General features: G+C 51.3%; 1 protein-coding gene across 9 annotated transcripts in view; it reads right to left on the reverse strand.

Annotated features, from left to right (window-relative positions):
- Nucleotides 1-21165, reverse strand: part of IQSEC3 (IQ motif and Sec7 domain ArfGEF 3) — a 108569-nt gene that overhangs the window by 13557 nt on the left and 73847 nt on the right. For all 9 annotated transcript variants that reach the window (XR_014794587.1, XR_014794588.1, XR_014794589.1 and 6 more), the window contains 4 exons: nucleotides 8331-8453; nucleotides 7650-7816; nucleotides 2919-3058; nucleotides 1660-1785 (listed from right to left, as the gene is read on the reverse strand). Coding sequence is in view for 6 of the 9 variants with exons in the window: in XM_084878389.1 (XP_084734515.1) it covers nucleotides 1660-1785; nucleotides 2919-3058; nucleotides 7650-7816; nucleotides 8331-8453 (556 nt within the window). In the remaining 3 variants the exon portion in view is untranslated. The remainder of the gene's footprint in view (nucleotides 1-1659; nucleotides 1786-2918; nucleotides 3059-7649; nucleotides 7817-8330; nucleotides 8454-21165) is intronic.

The raw sequence follows: 21165 nt of genomic DNA on the forward strand, positions 1-21165 counted from the left end.
ATAGCAGGGTTACTCTCATTACTTAGATCTGAAATGCAATGCTATCGCCTTAGAGATTCCTTCCTAAAAAACAAACAAAATATAATAAACAAACAAAAAAGTCCACCTGTCACTCCTGATCCTGTTACCCTGTTTTATTTCTTCATAGCACCTTCCTTTCAATTTGATATTATCTTCTTTATTTATCTTCTTAATTATTTTTTAAACCTCCCTTCTCTGCTAAAATGAAAACTCTGCAAGCCAGTTGCTCAACACACAAAATATTGAGCACCTCCCATGAGCTGGACTCTGGGGACACAGGAGAACGAGACAGAGAGCCCTGTCCTCAGGGTGCTTATCCGTGGAGGAGGATTGGCTGGGTCAATAAAGCACAATAAGAAAAAAGAAAAAAGAAAAAAGAAAAAAGAAAAAAGAAAAAAGAAAAAAGAAAGAAAGAAAGAAAGAAAGAAAGAAAGAAAGAAAGAAAGAAAAAAGCGAAGAAATGGATCAATAAGATAATTTCAGAAACTGAGAAGTTTCTTGAAGAAAATAAATAGGGTAAGGATTAGACAGTGGCTGGCAGGTTCCCTTGCTTGTGTGAGCAGGGAGGACTTGTGTAAGGAGGTGATGCTCGAACTGGATGCTGGGAGGGTGGTGGCACAGGTGGGAGAGGTGGGGTGAGGGGAGGAGCTTTTCAAACAGATGGAGCAGCAAGAACAAAGGCTGTGATGGAATGAGCCTGGCTCATGAGAGGCAGCCTGCGGTGCCCAAGGTGCCAGAGCAGCCAGGGAAGGGGGTGGGGCCTGAGGTCAGAGGTCCTGGAGGCTCATGGGACTGCCTTCTCCTGTACCAGAAGCCAGGGTCAGGTCTGAAGCATGGCAGACGGGCCTGATCTGCACTCTGGAGGGACCGCTCCTGGTTGTGGCAGATTGTGATTGTTGGATTGGGATAGTTTTATTAGAGGTAGTGCCAACACGACTCATGGATAGAGGGGATGTGGGGATTGAAGGAAAGACAGAAAGCAAATCCTGTTCACCACTGTTTGCACTTAGATTAATGCCTGGCACACAATGGGCACTCATTGAACACGTGTGGAATGGATACCAGGCTTCAAAGACCAAAGAATGAGTACCTTACAGATGTAGGCACTCACACATGCGTGCATGGGCTCACACACACACACACCACCACCACCACCACCACCACCACCACCACACACACACACACCACCACCACCACCACCACCACACACACACACACACACACACACACACACACACACACACCAGCACCCCTTCAGGCCCAGGGACAGCACATGTCCCATTGAGGTCCATGCCCAGCACCATACCCCCTGCTGTGGGACATGAAGTGCACCCCTGCCCCCTGCCTGCCCCAGGCTTCCGCTAAACGGAGAGGAGGAGTGTCAGAATCTAGTTCATTTCCACTGTGACTGGGACGTGATTTAACCTCTCTCTGCCTCAGTTTCATCACTGATAAGTTAGCAATGATCCTACCTACCTGAGCTACCTCACACCCCACAATGTGAAAACGCCACGAACAAGGTAAATCAGCCACTAAATACACAGCACTCGGTGTGAAATCTGGGGGCCCTTTCCCCCCCTCTTGAGGGTCCCTGCTGAGGCCGAGCAGGGCAGAGGAGCCCGGGGCCAGCCCGCTCACCACCAGCAGGTCGTTGAAGAGAAACACCTCCCGCTGGTGTGCCGCCTGCTTCTGCAGCTTGTTCACATCCGTCACCTCGAAGAGCCGGCTGCAGCAGACCAGGCGGCGGTGGGGCACCGACAGCACCTGGAGAGAGGCTGTGCTCAGCAGGAGGTGCCCTGAGCTCAGGGCCCTCCCTGCCCCACAGCACCCACTTCTCAGCAGATGGAGGGCCAGGGCTCTGTTACCAGCCCGAATGGACCCTAAATCTCCCCTTTCCCTTCATCACGCTTCTCAGGGAGCATGGCTGGGGTGAAGGGCTCAGTATGCTGGAGTAAAGAGGAGGTAAAGGGGTGGGAAGACAGTTGATAAGCGCTTCCAGACTGTTCATATCCAGTCACTGCCAACCCATTTCCCTCCATGACCTTCTTCAGGGCACCCCATGTCCCAGGCTGTGGCCTGTAGGATGGCACCCCACTCCCTCTCCACTGCACATCCAAATGCAAGTGTGCAAGAGGGAGGGGACTATAGGAACACCTCGAATCCACTCCAGTGGCATCAGCAGAGCAGAGACGCGGAAACCTCAGTATACAGGCTCTGGGCAGAGCGGGGCCCTCCCTGCACACATGGGCAGCGGAGCCAGTGCACAGCCTCCCCAAGGTTCCCAAAGGGCTCCCCAGCAGTTCAGGAGGAGGAACTGGAGACAGACCCCAGAACTGACTCCACACCCTTTGTACTTATGGCATAAAGAGCCTCCGCTGGCATGCAAACAGAGCAGTAAACTACAGAGAATGCTCACCTTAAAAATCACTGCAAAACCACAGCATATTTTCTCTTCCACAGTCACAACCGAAGGGCACCCCAGTGGTTCAGGACACCACAGTCCAAAGCCTGCATTAGCCCATCCCTGTGTCTATCCAGGAGGACCAGCCAGGCGTGCCCAGGACCAACCCCTTCCTAAACCTCCCTATTTAGCTATCCAGATGCTTTATCCCTAGAGCTCTGGGCAGTCACCCCACACCTCAGCTCAGTCTCTCTCGCTGCAGCAGCTGGAGCAAGAGGCAGTGACGCAAGGAAAAAAAAGAGGGTGCAGTCTACCAGACACAGCAGGGACTCAGTAACTATGAAGTGCACGAGTAAAGGAAAAGTGTTTGAACGGCAAGAAAGCGAATGGGAGGGGATGACAGGAAGAAAGAAATGAGAGGAGAGGTGATGGGGAGCTTAGCAGACACAGGAGAGGATGTGAACCCCAGGGGTACTGTTCTGCAGCGGGCACTCACCGTCTTCATGCCCACGATGGACTTCTCCACCTTGGTGACATACGTGACGTGGTCCTCATTGGACTTGAGCTCCTTCTGCTGTATCCTTTCGTAGATGCCCACCACCAGCTCCCTGGGGATGTCTGCGCCGTCATCCACACCTGGGGTGAGAGAAAGGAGGCGGGGAGGGGAGGAGAGAGGTGTCAGAGGTTGGAAACAGAGAGGGGAAGCCCCCTTCCAGACTGATGCCCAAGAGTAGTCTTGATTTTGCCCTGTCCCAGCCTTCAATGGCTGGCATCCATATCCATTACATTAAGGACAAACCCTTAGCCAAGCATCAAAACTGCTATAACATGGCCCCACATTTCCAGCCTCGTCTGGAATGAGGCAGTGAGGTTCTGCTGGTCTAGAACCTGCATTCCCACCTCCCAGGCCTTTCCCCTCAGCCTCCCTGTTCCTCCCATGTGCCTTTGCTTCTGCAGTCCACCTCCCCTCCCCCATCCCACCATGAGAGCATCTTGAAGGCCAATGTTCTCTTATTTCCTTTAGAATTTCCCCCCTCCCGGGCTTTTCCCTCCCTCCCAATAAGGGAGAATGGTGCTCAGAAATTAGTTGTTGAATGGATGACAAGATTCTGCCCTCACTGGGAAGGTGGAGGTAGCATTGAATGACAGAGGCAGCCCATGTGCAATGCAGGTAAGGAGACCCTGTACCCATCTCCTACTTCACAGCAATGGAAAAACTGGTAACAAACATCACTAACAGGAAATGTATCAGCATGAAAACAAATTTCTTTAGAAGCAGAAACAGAGGCTATAAAAATTCTACTTTTTCTAAATCTTTAATAACAGTACAGTACACTTTTTTGATAAGAGGAAGAAAATGAAAATTAATCAACTTCGGCAAGTGTCCTTAAAGGAGTTTTCTTACAACTGAGAGGACATTCACCTTCTATGAGCCATTCTCTGTATTGACCCTGTTTCTTCCGTATATGTATTTGGTCCTTAAAGGTGGGCTAATGGGCCATGCAGCACCCCTGGGGGCCTGAAAGAGATCTGGCTGGGGCAGGACAAAGCAGGGATCCAGACAGAATACATAGGGGTCCCAGGTAAAGATGAAAGGCTGTACATCTCTTTCTGAATATTCTGGTAAAAAGGAATTTTTAAAAGAGGCTTCACCCACAAAGATGAAGGGGAGGGGGATGACAAGAAGGCAGAGGAAGGAGTGACTGGATTAGCAAACCTAAGAAAGTGGACACTGAAGAGCCACAGAACCTAGAAGGGCTCTAGATTTGGCGGCAATCAGATCTCTTAAAGTGGAGGTGAAGGTGGGCTGGGAACAGGAAAATAGGTTGAAAATGTAGAAAACATTTAGGTTTTCCTATCCCTTCCTCCACTGCAGCAGAACACTGAAGGCTCATCCTCTGAAAGGAATGAGCCAGGAACTCTGGGTTGTGGGTCCCTCCTTTAAGCCCATCCAAAGGAGGGAGTCTGCACTGAAAACTGGGGGTAGACTGATGTCTATATATTAAGAGACCCCCCTTCCCCTCAACCCTATTCATTCACAAAGATCTCAGAATGTTGGCAGCCAGACTCATAGCCTTTGGACAACAGATTAGACATTTCTCTCCAACCAGCACAAGAGAAAACATCTAAAGATACTGCAGTAGGGGTTCCCCAATGAAACAGCTCAACTAAACCACCCTATGATTAGTCCACCATTCAGCAGCCTGCCCGTACTCACATAGTATTTAGTCAGCTGTTTAGTGGCTCACTCTTAAATATAGACACCCATTCATCAACTACATATGAAAAGAAGTGTGGGGAAAACAGAAAACAGAAGCCAGAAGAAATAGAGGCAAGCAGGAAGAAATTGAAACAAGCAAATAAAAATATATCATTAATGTCTTCAGAGATATATAAGAAGATATTGCATCTATAAAACAAGAATAAAATGCTATAGAAGAAGAACATTTAGAAAAGAAAAAAGGAGTTATTTAAAATGAAAAGTATGACAACAGAAACGAAAAACTTAGTAAGAGACTTGAAAGGTAAGGATATCTTCAAGAAAGTCAACTAGAAGACAAAGATGGCAGGTAGAAAACTGTAAACATTAGAAGATCAAACTAGGAGATCTAACATCTGAGTAATGAGAGTTTCAGAAAAAGAGGACAGAGAAATGAACAAATACAATATTTAGAAAACTTCCCACAATTGGAAAGCTTGTGTTTCTAAACTAAAGGAACAACCCAGTGCCTAGTACAATAAACAAAAAAAAAAAAAAAAAAAAAAAAAACACAACCCACCACAAGGTACACCTTCATGAAAATTCAGAACAGAAAGGACAAAGGGAAGAACCTATAACTTTTTGGAGAGAGCAAGAAAAAAAATAATAGCAAAAGGTCAGGAATTGGAATGGCAGTGTTTGTTAGCATTGTCAGTTAAAGGCAATAGAGCAATGCCTTAAAAATTCAGTGTTTAATGTTTCCAATCTGAAATTCTATTCCAAAGGAGATTGCCAATCACTAGTGAAGATAAAAGCCCACCTGGCATGGCTCAGTGATTGAGCGTCAACATATGAATCAGGAGGTCATGGTTTGAATCCCAGCCAGGGCACATAACGTGAGTTGTGAATTCAATCCCAGTGTAGGGCATGCAGGAGGCAGCCGATCAATGATTCTCTCTCATCATTGATGGTTCTATTTATCTCTCCCTCTCCCTTCCTCTCTGAAATCAATAAAAATGTATTTTTAAAAAAGTGATGGGATTAATCCGATTTACTTTAAAAAAAAAAAAAAAGAGTCAAGACAGGAAAAGATATTCAGACACACAAGTTTTCAAAAAATTTGCCTCCAGTGTACCTTTTTTCCTAGGGGGCGGGGGGAAGTATACCTCTTCTCTCTCAAAGAGGAAGCTATGAAATGTAGGCAACAGAAATCTAACACAGGAGCAAGATGAAGGGTCCCCAGACGATGGTGAAGGGAGATACCAGAATGACAGCCGTGCAGCTGTCCAGACCAGAGCAGAACTAGAGGCCCCGGGAGGCACAGCTCCCAGAATATGAAACTCAGGAAATACCTGCTGGGGCTCAATGTGTTTGGAGGAACTTGACACTTGAGGTGAAGAGTTTGGAGATGAATTAATGGCAGGTACATAAAGAGCTGAACACATGGGAAAAGAATACAAGTATTCACTCCAAAAAAAGAAAAAGAAAAAAAAAGAAAGAAATAGAAAGGATTTGTAATCATTTTATACTTCAAGACTCAGCTTTGTATTATGTTTACTCAGCTTTGGCTTGTGTTTAATATAAACAATGACATTACAAATATGATGCTACCAATGATGCATGGGGTTGTGATGTAATTTTAGGGGGGATGGGTTAGTGAAGGTAAATGAAAGAAGGCTAAATCCTTTGATTCCACTCTATCGCCTGAATGTTTATGTACCTGTCAAATTCATATGTTGAAATCCTAATGCCCAACGGTATTAGGAGGCAGGGCCTTCTGAAGGTGCTTAAGTCAGGAGGCTGGAGTTCTCATGAGTGGTATCAGTGCACCTATGAGAGAGGCCCCACAGACTCCCTCACCCCTTCCACCTGGGAGGACACAGCGAGAAGCATCAGCTAGAACCAGGAAGAGGGCTCTCGCCAGACACTGAATCTGCTTGTGCCTTGACCTTGGACTTCTAGCCTCCAGAACTGTGAGAAATGTGTCTGCTGTTTATAATCTACCCAGACTGTGGTATTTTGTTTTATCAGCCTGAACAGACTAAGGCAGAAATTAATAGATAACACTTAATTGTTTTTTTTAAATGAGTAAGTAGCAGAGTGTGAAAGAAACTGCATACCAAAATACATGTACTGTATAATCCCGTTCATATGAAATTCCAGAGCTGGCACAACTTGGCAGTGGTGATGGAAGGCCAGAGAAGTTGTTACTCAAGGGCAGGGGTATTGAATGGAACAGAACCTGCGAGAATGTTCCCAGGTGAGGATAGTGATCTATATTTAGATCTGGGCGTGATTACATAGCTGTATAGGAATATAAACATTCATCAAGATCTCACAGTATGCATTTTTTTTTGTTATAATAAAAAAAGGAATAAGAAAAAAGCAGCAGGAGGAAGCATGTAATTTAATGATATAGAAGAAACTCAAGAACGAGGGGGAAATTAAATGGTTGCCCCTAAGGCAGGAGAGTGGCAACAGGCACAGGGACTGATTTTTTTTTTTTTTTTTTAGTAAGCCTTGTAGAATTATTTGACTTTATTAAATTATGTTTGTGTGTAACTTTTATTTTGAAAAAGCTAAAAAGAAAGAAAAAATCAGTTGTGCACCCACCACACCCTGCCCGGTGGTGCACCGTGTTAAGAGGAGGACTTGGCTGGCAGATTCCATTCGCTATCTGCACGGCTGACTTAAATGGACCCAGGACAGAAGAGACCTCAGAAGTTGTGAAGTGGGAAGGACTAGGCATTAGCTTTGGTGCCAGGGGCCTAGAGGTCAACCGATGGAGGACAGTCCGTGCAGGGCCAGGGACATTGCCCAGGGCCCTTGCGGCTTGGTACAGGGCAGTGGCAGTGCCTCCTGGAAACGCCCCAGGTGCCTGGCATGCGGGCAACTTTCCCAGACTGCTATGCGTGACCAGGCCCAGAGGGCAGCGTCCAGTGCCCTTGGCCACTCAAGACAATCTGCAATTGGGCTCAAACTCACAGAATGAACACTGAACAGAACAGGCTGCCCCCACCTCCTCACCTCGAAGGTTTCGGATGAAATCCTCCAGCATCATCTTCCGGTCAGGCTTAATGTTGGGGCTGTACATGTCGGTGTTGAGGAGGATGATGGCGAAGGCCAGGATGAAGATGGTGTCAGGGTTGTGGAATTGCTGCACCACCTCGGGGTTGCACATGCAATAGCGCTGGCTGCGGTGGGGGACACAGAGCGGGGGCTGAGGCCTCTCCCCAACCTCCCCAGCTCCAGCAAGGGGGGCTGCGGGGCAGGAATCAGGCTCTGCAGGCCTTAGGTCCGGGCAGCTCCCTTCCCCTCATCCCGCGCCCCCCCCCCCCCAAGCCCCTCACACCTTGCAGCCTGGTCTTCTTCCCCTCTGTGGGGACAGAGCAGGTGTCAAACACCCACGGATCCCACCACACCAACCTTGCACTGATGCTCATTAAAGATTTGCTTGTTGTGGGATGAGTAAAATGCACGCAGGCCTCAGTGCTGTTCCAGCTCGGAGAGCTCGAGGGGCTCTATCCCTTTCTCTCCCTTCCTCCTTTCTATCTATCCCATCTCTCCCACTCCTAGGCCCACAGCAGCTCTCCTTCTCCACCCCACTTCCCCCCCACACACATCCTCCACCCCACCTCCCCCACCCCACCTCCCCAGGTGTGTGTTCTGAGGTGTATGGGGGGGGGGGGCGCGCAGAGGGGGTCCTACCTGAAGGCCTCTATCAGCCGCTCCACCTTCTGGGCCTCCCCCTGCACGCGGATGTGCGCCTGGAACTTGCGCAGGGCCTCGTCCAGCTCCATGCCCGAGAAGTCCATCTCATCCACCACGCAGCTGCGGCGGCGGGAGGAGGGTCATGAGGGAAGGTCGGCCCCACACTCCCCCATCCCACAGGAGCTGAGTAAGGTGCAGCCACCAGTGGCCGGAGGACCCCACTCTGCTGGGGGGAGGGAGCGACTTTGCTCCCTGAAACCTCCTGAGCCTTCCTCACCCCGAGGGGCTTTCTTCAATAACCAGAGACCCTTTCCCATCCCCCTCATCTAACACAAGTTTGTGAGGCGGATGGCCGACTGTTGCCTCCACTTCACAGCTAAGCACCCCAGGCCCAGAGAGGCCAGCAGGTGGCCCAAGGCCACAGAGCTAGGAGGAGGCGGAATCTCCTAAGCCCAGGTCCTTTCTTCTCAACCTCACAGTGTCTCAGTGCCAGGCGAAGGTGTAAGACGTGCAATTTGCTCTCCTAGACTTCAGAGTCCTGCTGGGAGCGTGCATGTCTCCCTCACTTCCTTTCCCAGGTCCCATTGGGGTTTCTGGTGAGGGGACCTCCTCCTGCACCGCCCTCCCATCGGCTCCCAGGTCCTTCCTTTGTAGCCAAGGAGCCCCAGCGCTCAGGGGAGCTGTGGTCATCGGGAGGAAATGACATACCTTCACGTGGGAGGGGATAGTGTGAAAAGAACAGCCACCTGGGCCTGGGCCTGGGCCCACCACCGAGCTTGTTGTGACTTTAGTTCACAGACTCACCACTTGGAGCCTCGGTTTCCTCTGAGAAGGAGGTCAGAGTCCTGCTTCCAAGCGCTCCTCCACCTCTTAAACACCACCTCTAACCTGGGAGAGTTTGCCTCTGACGTTCCCCTTCGGCGTGTGGGGGAGGAGGTAGTGGTGCGCGTGCCCATCACCCCCACTGGGCAGTCTCATTCTTTTGGCTCCGGCTGCTCCTGGAGGGCCATGCCTCCTGCCCACTGGGTCATGCTTGTCCTCTTTCAGGGAGCCTGTTCCCTGGGCTGTGAGCAGCAAGGCGGGAATGTAGGCCTGGCTCAGCCCAGACCTAATTCTCCCTGAGCTTATGCATCTTAACCAGGCTCTTGGAGCTGATTCCTCAGCTTCTGCACCTCCGCTACACTCCATTCCTCTCTCCCGATCATTTTATACCCAGCCCCTCGCCGTCCTCAGGAGGTGAACAGGCCTCTCTCTGCTCCCACAGCCCCTGGAGACCCCACCACATGGTCAGGACCCCAGGCATCAATGTCCCCTCACTGCTCTCTGCCAGTCCATGCAGGCCTCGAGTCCAGTGTGTGGCTCAGTCCATGCAGGCCTCGAGTCGGCATGTGTGGTCCAGCATGCCGACAGACTCCGAAGAGTGGCTGCCTGAGTGGAGGGCTGAGCCCTGACACCACTCCCGCCATCATCCTGGCTCCCGTGTGGAGCTTGAAGCTTGCGCAGAGATCCCGCCTAGCCCTGCTGTGCTGTCAATGTTTAGGAGAAAGAAAGGGGAGAGCCCCACATGGTGGTGGTCATGGATCGGCTCCCCCCACTCCTTTCAGGGGGACCAGAGGGGAGAGGGCCCCGAGGACGTCCTCAGAGGGAAGGGCTGGCAGGGGCTCTCCTTCCCCCACCCTCCCGGGCAGGGAGGATGGCCATCTCATGCTGGGAGCCTGGTCAAGCCCAGCCTTCTCTCAGGCTTGTCCATCTGGATCGTGAGTGAGTCAGAGGGTGGGGCTGGGAGGGGGAGGCAAGAATTTGGCCCAAGCATGAGAATTGGCAACATCGGTGTCTGAGCATTTGGGACGGATAATTGGGGAGTAGGCCCTCCAGGTTCTGCCTTGGCGAACTCTTGCCGCCTCCTCCCTGATCCCTCCCCCGTGGAACATGAGCTCTGAGATCAGCATCATGGGGCCTGCATCTGCATGTCCCCCAGGTGTTATAAATCCAGCATGATTGAGCCATACAGGGATGCCAGCTGTCCGGAAGAGGTGAACCGGACAGGGAGAAGGGGAGACATAGGAGGGAATAATAGGAGGGAGGAGACAGAGACACAGAGGACACAGAGAGTCAGTGAGAGACACAGAGAGAACAAGGAGTGAGAGGCAGAGGGAGAGAGACACACAAAGAGAGGCAAGGGGATGAAGAGAGAGAGAGACAGACAAGCAAAAAGGAGGAGAGAGAACAAGAGAAAAACAAAAACTAGGGGGAGAAAAGGGGGAGAGGGGAATGAAGGAGGGGGAGAAGGAGGCAGGAGAGGTGAAGGTGGAGGAGGAAGAGGAGACAATGACAGGACAAGACAGAGGCAATGAGGGAGGAAAACAGCAAAGACAGGACCTGGTGTGCCTCGGCGTGAAGTGGCAGTGGGCGGAGGGCGGGGCACATTGCAGCCTCTCACCCCAGGGACTCCCACCCTGACTCCTGCAAGGCCAAGGGGAAGGGCAATGAACCCCAGCTTGGCCAAGCCTGCCTGTGGGGCCTACCTCCCTGGTGGACCCCAGAATGGCTCCTGGTTCCCCTAGTCTGGTGTCTGACTGCCCCCCTGCCCACTTGTCCCTGTGGTCCATCTACCTGCTCCTTACCTGGCCCTGACCTCACCCTGCAGGCCTCTGAACCCTGAGGCCCTGGCACAGTGTTCCCCTGCCAGTGTCCTCCCAGAGCCTCTGTGCATGCATCCTCTGCCCCCGCACTCTGGTCCAGGCCTCAGCCCTGAGGGGGGGGGGGGCGCCCGGAGGCCCAGGCCCTGTGCGCAGTGGACAGGAGGAGGCGGTGGAGCAGCTGGGAAAGAAGGGATCTGCTCAGCCAAGCACGATGGCCTAGTTTCCAGCCCTTCACTCAGGTGACGCGAAGCCGGCTCACTGGCTTTCAGGCTGCAGCTAAAAGCTCCCGCAATGAGCCCAGAGCCTGCGAATCAAGGCCTGGGATGGAGACGCAACCAGGTGGAAGCACCAGCCCACGATGGGGAGCGCTACATAAATTAATCAATCACGCCACGGGGATGGTGATTCAGGGGAAGACACCTGGGCCGTGGGGCAGACAGTCTGTATCTCACACCTTTGAAAACCCCGCAGAAGGAGCTTGTTAAAATCTAGATTCCTGAACCCTACCCCAGATCTACCGACTAGAATAGCTGGAGGCAAGGCCTGGGAATCAGCATCCTTCAAAGATTCTTTAAAAATTAAAATAGCTGAGCTGAGTGAGGGGGGATCTGGCCCATGTAGAAGCTTTTAAGCTGTGAGTCCAGCAACTCATAGGCCAACCAGCAACAGCTCTTGAGGGCACATGGTCCCCATCAGCTCTCGGGGGCTGCCTTTGCAGTGGGGTGGTGAGTGGGGGATGATGGAGGTACAGACAGATGCAGTCTCCACACACAAACACCCATTTCACGCTTTCCTCCCTGCAACTGCCACCATGGGGCCGCAGTGGTTAATGGGTAGCTCGTGTCCTGGCATTCTTGGGTCCCGTGGGGGGAAATATCAGTGTTTTCTGCGAAACCCCCAGATGGCAGCAGGAAGCCGTGCTGCGCGGTGGAAAGGCACTAGTGCCTCCAGCAGACAAATGCTTTCCTCTCTGCAGAGCTGGCGTTGGGCCGGGTGACCTGTCAGGACTCTCTGCAGTCTGACATCCTCTGACAAGGACTCAGCCAGTCTCTATGGCTCTGCAGATGCTCGGGGATGGCAGGAGACCAGGCTTCGTCTCTGGCTGGCTTTGGAATACAGCTCACGATGACTGCTTCTCCCCGCGTCTCCCTGAGAACCACCACTGCCTCCATGGAGAGCCTGTGGCTCGGGGCAGGTGGCTGTGCTGTCTAGCAAGCGTGCTCTGGTGGGCCCTCACCTCTGGGGTCTCCAATCCTGGGATCGCCCATAATCCTGCCCCTCCCCACAGCATGATTGTTTTCCCACCTCCAAAGAAGCACCCTGACCTCTGCCATCTCTCCTCTCCTCTTACCTTTTCCATCGCTCTCTTGGTTTGCAATATCTAGCAGCATTAAAAACCCCCTCTCCCTGTCCTCTTTGTCACCCTAGAATTCTCGTGGGGAGCCGATTGTTGACAGTTTTTCAAAACCATCCTGCTGCCTCCACCCAGGACAACTACCATTTCTCCTCTTAGATAATCTTTAAGGTGAAAAGTGTCACGTTTCTGGGTGGTACTTTTTGATGTATAATCTCCCCATTTTACAGAAGGCAAAACTGAGACCCCAAAGCTCTTGCTCCGTGCTCCCACAACTAGGAAGAGCAGGTGTCTGGCTTCCTGCTTGTGAGCCCTTCTGCACCGCCAGGCCCTCTCCACTTCACTGGGTGCTAACACCATGGAGAGGCCCCTCCGTGCTCTCACCGCTCTCAGTGCCGCACTGAGTGTGGCGGGGGTGGGGCGCAATTGGCCACAGCCATAGAGTTATGTGCGAGGAGCCACTTCTCTTACAGCAGTCAGCGTGAGGCTGTGTGGCCACCCTGCAGTTTCAGAGCTGGCATGGGCACACGGGGCCCATGGCAGGGGCAGGGGCTAATTTCTTGTCCTTTCTGGTCTGCCCTCCACCTTTCCCTCACTCCCTTCTTCTCCCCTCTCTCTCTCCCTCTGTCCTTCCATCCTCCCTTCCTTCCTTTCCCCATCTCTTCCTTCCAACAAATATGCATTTAGTGTCTCCTATGTGTACCCAGATGCTGTGCTAAGGACCTGGTATAAGTACAGACAACACAAACACAGATCCTGTCCTGATGAAAGAAACAAATGGAGTTTAAATAGTTGTCCTACATAATAAAAGAGTAATATGCAAATTAACCATCACTCTGCTCAAGCCACACCCACAAGCCACGCCCACCAGCCAATCAGAGCAAGTATGCAAATTAAACCCAACCAAGATGGCTACAGCCACAGAGATCAGTTGAGAGGCTTGGGTTTGCCCGGCAATAGAGGAAGCCAAGCTTTCCACACACCCTGGCCAGCCTAGGCCTCCACTTAAGGATACAAAGTTTCAATTATAGAAAGTAAACAAATCCAAACAGAAATGGCTGCAGCCGTGGAGCAAGCAGGAGGCTTGGCTCTGCTCCAGGCTACAAAGTTTCAATTGTAGAAGGTAAGTAAATTCCAGATACCATGGCCTCTGCTTGGGTCGCCAGGGGCCATGGCTGGCCTGCAAACCACCATGGGCCCCTCGGTCAGGCTGCCCCATGCCCCAAGGGAACCCCACCCTGATCTTGGACACCCTTCAGGGCAAATCAGCTGGCCCCCACCCATGCACCAGGCCTCTATCCTATCTAATAAAATAGTAATATGCAGATTGACCATCACTCCAACACACAATATGGCTGCCCCCATGTGGACACAAGATGGCCACCACAAGATGGCCAGCAGGGAGGGCAGTTGGAAGGCACCAGGCCTGCAAGGGAGGGAAGTTGAGGGGGACCAGGTCTGCAAGGGAGGGCAGTTGGAGGTGATCAACACTGTAGGGGAAGGCAGTTAGGGGTGGCCAGGCCAGCAGAGGAGGGAAGTTGGGGGCAAACAGGCTGGCAGAGGAGCAGTTAGACATCAATCAGGTTGGCATGGGAGTGGTTAGGGGGTGATCAGGCTGGCAGGCAGAAGTGGTTAGGGGCAATTATGAAGGCAGGCAGGTGAGCAGTTGGGAGCCAGTAGTCCTGGATTGTGAGAGGGATGTCTGACTGCCCGTTTAGACCCTATCCCAGTGGGTCTAAATATCGTCCGGAAGAACAGATGCACCAGGTGGTGGAGGGATGTGGGAAGTGAGGAAGCAGGAGTCAGCGAAGAGTCTCAGCTCTGGCTTGGCCTCTGGGGGCCTGTTGCTCCTTTTTAGGAAGAGTTGATGATAGGCTGACACAGGTGCGGAGGAGGCAGAGAGACTTCAGCTTTGCACACATTAAGTTTGCAATGCTCTTTCATACAGTATCAGTTCTCCCCTCTCTACTAAGTTCTCATTAGCACTTATTTTATTTTCTGTTTTACAAAGTAAAACCCTGCTTTGACCCTTCTTTTCTCTAATCCTCTTGAGAGTTGAACTTCCAGAAGGCGTCCCTTCCGTGCTGTCTCCACTTTCTCAACCCCATTCCCTTCCACCGGCTCCAGCCATGCGTCCACCTGCAGCGTGCTGCTCACACTTCTCTTGTCGGGGGCCCCACCGGCCGCCGTGCGGCCAAGGCCAATGGCACCAACTTCTGTCCACGTCCCACCAGCCTCGGGGCAGCGTCAGCACGGTAATCACCCCGTTCTTCAAACACTCCTCTCCTGCTCCCACCACATCATCACCCTCCCTCAGGTTACTCGTTCCTCTCCGTGGGCCGATGCTCTAACCACTGAGCTGCACCAGCCAGGGATTAACCGGCCTACTTTTGAGTCCTGCCACTGTGTGAATCTGGATGCTCTTGTCTGAATGCCAGTCATGAGCAATACTCACATGACCACAGGTTGTGCTAGCAATCTCTTGCAGAGAAGTCAGGTTGTACATGTTTTATGTTTTACTTGGTATTTATTATTTTAACTTGTCAGTACATATTTGACAATGTCTGATTTGAGGAATTCTTCAGATTGAAGTCCCAAAGCCAGCATCTCCCTCCCCCGCAAAAACAAAAAACAAAAAACAAAAAACAAACAAAAAAAACCCCCTGAAAATATAGGCACATTATTTAGTATAATTTGCACACCTTACTGTACTGTACACAAACATTCGTATCGAAGACGGAGTGTTCTGAATTCTCAGCAGCTCAGGAGGCTGTCCAGTGGGATCTGTCCCCTACACTGCCACCAGGCCCCTGCTCCGCCGTGCCTCTGGGCTCCACCCACTCCTCCCCTCCCCATGGCCACTGCTGAGATTTAGGGCATCATTTCCCTCCACAGCATGACTGCGACAGCCTCCTAACCAGTCTCGTTGCCTCCAAATAATCTCCCAGAACAATCCTACTAGCACATCATTTGGCCCTGTCACTCCCCTGCTTATATTTTTTTCATGAGCTTCCCACATCCCTTTTAGGAAACCGGAGTTTCTCAGCAAAGCAAGCCAGGCCTGTTAGCTTCCCAGCGTCTCCTGCCCCTTCGGCACACGGGCACCCCTCCTGCCACCTCACTATGTGCCTCCACCCTCTTGCACACACTGTTCTTTCTTTCTGCCACCCAAGCCCAACTTTGCCGTCTCCGTGTAATTGTCATCTCTCCAGGAGGGCTCCTCCTCCACCACTGGAACCTGGCCCGCCTTCTGTCCACCACCGCAGCTGTGCCCGTGTCCTAACATTTACCTGCCTGTCTTCCCACCAGGCTACGTGCTCCTGCAGGAAGAGGCAGTGCTCTGAATCTCTGCACCCCCATCCAAACACGAGTCCAGCAAACATTTGTAAAATGAGTAAGTAAGAGACCAAGTGAATGAACGAGACCTCGAGCAACATGGCCAGCTGGGGAAGCAGTTCAGTGGCCTGCGCCTTTGGAAGCTCTGCCCCCTGACCCAGGATGGCTGGGCTCACCGGCTTGCTGTGCAAAATCACCCGGAGCTGATCTGCCACTTGGAAAAGCTGCCTGGGAATGGCCCCATGGGTTCCATCGGCAGGCAGCGCGGCAGAGTGGCATGCAGGTCCTCCCCTCCCCCCTCAGCCGCACACGCTGTGAGTGATGATGTGGCATGGGAGGCTGATTAGAGGGCTTCCTGCAGAGCTTGTCTGGACTCGCAGGTGCTGCTGAGGGGCGGGGCGGCAGGAGGAGTGCAGGGCTCCTTCTGGGTAGGCCTCTCTCCCCTGTGGGTATCTGCAGGGGCTGCAGCAAGTAGCCCACAAGAGGGGGGAACCTCAGTACCGATGTCCCCTGCGCCTGTGTAAAGAGGTACAATCGTGCATAAAACGGCTCAGCCCTGATCTGTGCGAGGCATCAGTTTGTGTTGCAGGGAGACCCACATGATGTGTGATCAAAAATGATTTCTTTTTAATATATATATTGATTTCAGAGAGGAAGGGAGAGGGAGAGAGAGATAGAAACATCAATGATGAAAGGGAATCATTGATTGGCTGCCTCCTGCATACATCCCACAGGGGATCAAACCCACAATGTGCCCTTGACCAGAATCAAACCCAGGACCCTTCAGTCCACAGGCCGACGCTCTATCCATTGAGCCAAACCAGCTAGGACAAAAATGACTTAATGACAGTAAGACAGTGTCTGGCAGACAGAGGAACTGGTTGGGAGCTGAAGCTAGGTAATGATAGCAGAACACACAGTGAAGATCTGGCAGGTGAGGCGCAGGCCAAGGCAGGGAGGAGCGGCCTGTGCTGCAGACCCGGGACCTGTGCTCCCGGTGGAGACTGATGTCAGGTTCCAGGATGAGGGTGGAAAACGAAACCACCCACAGCCACGGATGCAGGAACCCTGGTTTTATTTCTGCAGTTCTTGGCTCACACAATTCAATTAAAAATATCCCCATGCGCAGAGAGTTATTTCTGTTAACGGAACTCACAACGTGCCCAACAAAGGTCAAGGCTTTTTGGGGAAGTGCGACATGGCTAAGGAAATGGAGCAGGAGGAAGTGGACGCAGGAGGATCTGCCGTGCTCCTGGTGATGACATGAGGACAAAGAAAATCGTTTCAGGGGCCTCCGAGAGATGGCTGCCAGTGACACCTTAAGGATTCAGGAACCACAAGAATTCAGTATAAACTATCCAAACACATTGGAAGTCAGTATGGATGCCTGAGATGATTTCCCTTTTGCTGGGCCTGGCAGCACCTGTTTTCCAGTGGATCTCACACTTGAGTGGGCATCAAAATCACCTGGCGGGCTTATTAACACACAAATTGCTGCTCCCAGAGTTTCTGATGCACTGGGTCTCGGTCAAGTCTGAGAACTGATGGTGTTGACACGTGTCCAGGGGCTGCTGCTGTTCTGGGGAACACACTTTGAGAACCACTGCTCTCTGCCAGTCACAGTGGGAGGAATGAGAAGCCAGGCCTTTGGTGTCAGATGCCCTTGGATTTGAATCTTGTTTCTATCATTTAGCTTAGGGGTGTCGAACTCAATCAGAGAAGGGGCCAAAATCTAAAATCCAGCCTAAATCGCGGGCCGAATGGTTTATTGAATAGTCATAAACTGACAATGTCATAAACTGACAGCGGAGTGCAGTGATGACAGCGCGGTGCGGGCCACATTGCAAGGCCTGGCGGGCTGGATTTGGCCCGCGGGCCTTGTGTTTGACACATGTGATTTAGCTGTTTGGTCACTTAGCCTCTCTGTGCCTCAGTGTCCCCGTTTGTAGAATGGAGCTGATACCTATAACACCTCAGGGGCAGGGTGGTTATGAGTCTTAAGGGAGTTCCTAGAAACAGAACTTAATAAAGGTCGTTTCCATCATGTACCTGGAGACCAAGTGGAATTGACATGCCACTTAGGTGACTGAGTGGACTTGAAGTTCCTTCCCTCTAGCATAGGATTAAGACCCTTCCCCTCATCACCAATTAACTCTGCCTGAAATTACACCATCAGACATTCATCCACGGACCCCTTAAAACACATGTGTCAAACACAAGGCCCGAGGGCCAAATCCAGCCCGCCAGGCCTTGCAATGTGGCCCGCACCGCGCTGTCATCACTGCACTCCGCTGTCAGTTTATGACATTGTCAGTTTATGACTGTTCAGTAAACCATTCGGCCCGTGATTTAGGCTGGATTTTAGATTTTGGCCCCCTCTCTGATTGAGTTCAACACCCCTACCTTAAAATATACCTATACCAGAAACAGAAAGAGGAAACTGAATCTAGCTCAGACTTCTTGAGATGTATGAATCCATTTTTTCGGCTCTGCTTTCTTCTCAGATGAGAGGGTCAGAGCATAGCACATAAAGGTGAGCCAATGAATAGTACCTGATTCTGTCCATTTCTCTGCCTCTGGCCAGGGGACTAGTCATTTCCTCTTTCTGGGACTCAGTTTCCACCTGGTAAAGTGAGGGGGCTGGACTACCTGACCATCCAAGGGGTCTTCTGACTCCACAAGTCACACCTGGGTCTGACAAGGACTAGAGAGGCATTGGGCCCACACTCCTCTCGGGGTGCAGTGCAGAGGTAGGACGATGGAGGCTTAAGGCTCAGGTTACGGAACCATCCTGCCTGGCTTCAGATCTCAGCCATCGATCCTTCATTTGCACAGCTTGACAGCACTCACCTCTCAGGATTGCTGTGAAGATGAAATGAGATTTTGCATGGCATGGGTCTTGGAACAGTGCCTGCTGGCATGCAGTAAATGCTTGATACATATATGTGAGCCGTGATCATCACGATTGAGGTCTGCTCACTCATAGCTGACCTCCTAAAACCCCAGGAGATCGTAACTCCCAGGAAGCCTCTTCCAAAGTCCTGCATGAAAGAGTGGCCAGTCTACACCACACCTGGACATCACACATGGATTTAGAAAGACCCCTCCAGGGCTAGGGCCTGGCTAATCAGAAAGAAATTGGGTGGTAGGTATATTCATTTTTGTGTAAAATCCCAGTTTATAAGATAATGTGGCCAAGCCAAGGGAGTCTCAACTCTGGACTGGTCTACCCCACACTTAGGATCCCCACATCTCCACAGGGGAAAGTGGTTCTTCAATGCTCATGACTCTTCACTGTTAAGGGGAATCTCTCATCTATGTGTGTGTGTGGGGGGGAGGAATGGGGGGAGGTGGAAAGGTGATTATGGATGGGGGAAAGGCCCTGAAAAAGTAGGAGGTCAAGGCTACAAAAACCCCAAGACATCACTTTTAGAAAAGACCCCCTCCTTCCATTTCTCTGGTGGTGACAGCCTCAAGTTTTCAGAGCGGTGGAAATCACCCCAAAGTCTCTATCCCTTTCTGCCCCAGGCCTCTCTCCACCCTCCTCCAGATGCACAAGGGTCTGCCTGGGCCCTAAGGACTCTCCTAGTGGAATTCACTGGGCCCAGGCAGCGGTTCTGAGGTAGCACAGGGCACTAGGAGCAGGAAGCCCTCAAATGCTTTCTTCCAGAGCCTTCCAGACTGCTGAGTGTGACAGACAGCCTGTCTTCATTTCTGAATGTCCCTTCAGAACAAATCTGTTACACTCTGGCCAACGCATTTCTATGGGAATCAAATAATGAAATCTGACTAAAATGTCAAACTCTTCATATCTAACAAAGAATGAAGTAGACACAGTGAGAGAAGGAACACTCAGGAAACTTCCTTCCAGCAGTTCAACCCAAAAGCTGCCCTTTACGGGCACTTCCGTGGGAATGACAGACACTGATGCTCTTTATTTGCACGAGGGTCACATTGCAAAGATCACGCGGGCCCGAAAAGAGACCACTCACAGCCACTCAAAGCCAACACCGCCAGTCCCGTTCGCTGGCCTTCACACCTGCTGAAGCGAACATTTCAGAAAGGAAGTAGAGCAGAGCCGAATTTCCCAGCCATGTGAGCACTGAGAGGGAGAAGCTTTCAGCCCCAGAGGATCCCAATCCCTGGGGCTCTCTCGCTCCCACTGCCCATCCCACTTCTGGGCAGCCACTGACCCAGTCTCCTCAGTACTGAGAGGTCTTCCTCAGAGTGCAGCATGGTCCCTTCCTTCCCCAGAAGTTCTTGGTGTCTGGGGAGTAGACCCACTCTCAAAGCAGACCCGAGGAGTCTGCGGTTTCCCTGTGTTGGGGGTGGATGTGTGGGGGTAGGTGGGTTCATGGTGGGGTGTATCCAATGCCTTGTGCATTCGAATAGAAAAGATCATAATAGAAATAGCTAAATTTACTAAGCATAAGGTGTTGAGTTAGATACTTTATATGCATCTAAAATGTTTAATTCATAGGAGGTAGGTACCCTAATCTCATTGGACAAATGAGAAAAGTGGTTCTCAACCTTTCTAATGCCGTGACCCTTTAATACAGTTCCTCATGTTGTGGTGACCCCCAGCCATAAAATTATTTTCATTGCTACTTCATAACTGTAATTTTGCTACTGCTATGAATCATAATGTAAACATCTGTGTTTTCTGATGGTCTTAGGCGACCCTGCTAGCAGTTCTCCAAAACCCAAACAAAATTACAGTTACGAAGTAGCAATGTAAATAATTTTATGGTTATTTTAAATCAGGTAGCCCTTGTTATTCAGCGGTCACCACAACATGAGGAACTGTATTAAAGGGTTAGAAAGGTTGAGAACCACTGCCTTGAGAGAAAACAAAAGTGCCCTTTCCAGGTAAACACGAATGGACAGGACACTTTGAGCTCAGAAGGCCTTCTATTATTGCTTGAACAAAGCCCAGTTGAATACATTCCTTCTTGGAATGTGTCTTCTATGGAAGTAGTACACAAAGGGATGGAGAGGTCAGCTTCTAGGAGCCCCGAGGGCCTGATTCTGGAGGCAAACAGAAACAGGGCAGTGCTGAGGCAGCCTGCTCAGCCCCTCTTCCTGCCCCCCACAGGCATAAAAATAGGGAGGGGGGTCCTAGGGGTCCCACCTTTTCCCTCCCAGAGGCTTTCAACCGCTCCCCTTTCTGTCTGGCTAGAGAATGCTGTGGCTTGGGCTGTCTCAGTTTCCAAGGGGATGGGTGACTTATGTCCTTTTATTCAGCAAACAGCTTTGTACAGAACAAATGCAACTTGCTGAATGTCACCGTGTGGGGGCAGGGGAGTCGTGCAGAATCCCAATGAAGCCTTTTAGGCCTGGGCAAAATGGCACCGGTGACGTGGTTATTGTGTGTCCTCTCTGGTGGGAGTAAGGAAGAAGCAGAGGATCCGAAAGATACCAGGACAGTTGGCTTGAGAGGCAGGGAAATGCCAAACCCCCCAGCGCCTTGCTCCCCTGCTACTGCCTGCCTCCTCCTGCT

Source organism: Pipistrellus hanaki (assembly GCF_964339955.1).
Source record: "Pipistrellus hanaki genome assembly, chromosome: 3".
NCBI lineage: Eukaryota > Metazoa > Chordata > Mammalia > Chiroptera > Vespertilionidae > Pipistrellus > Pipistrellus hanaki.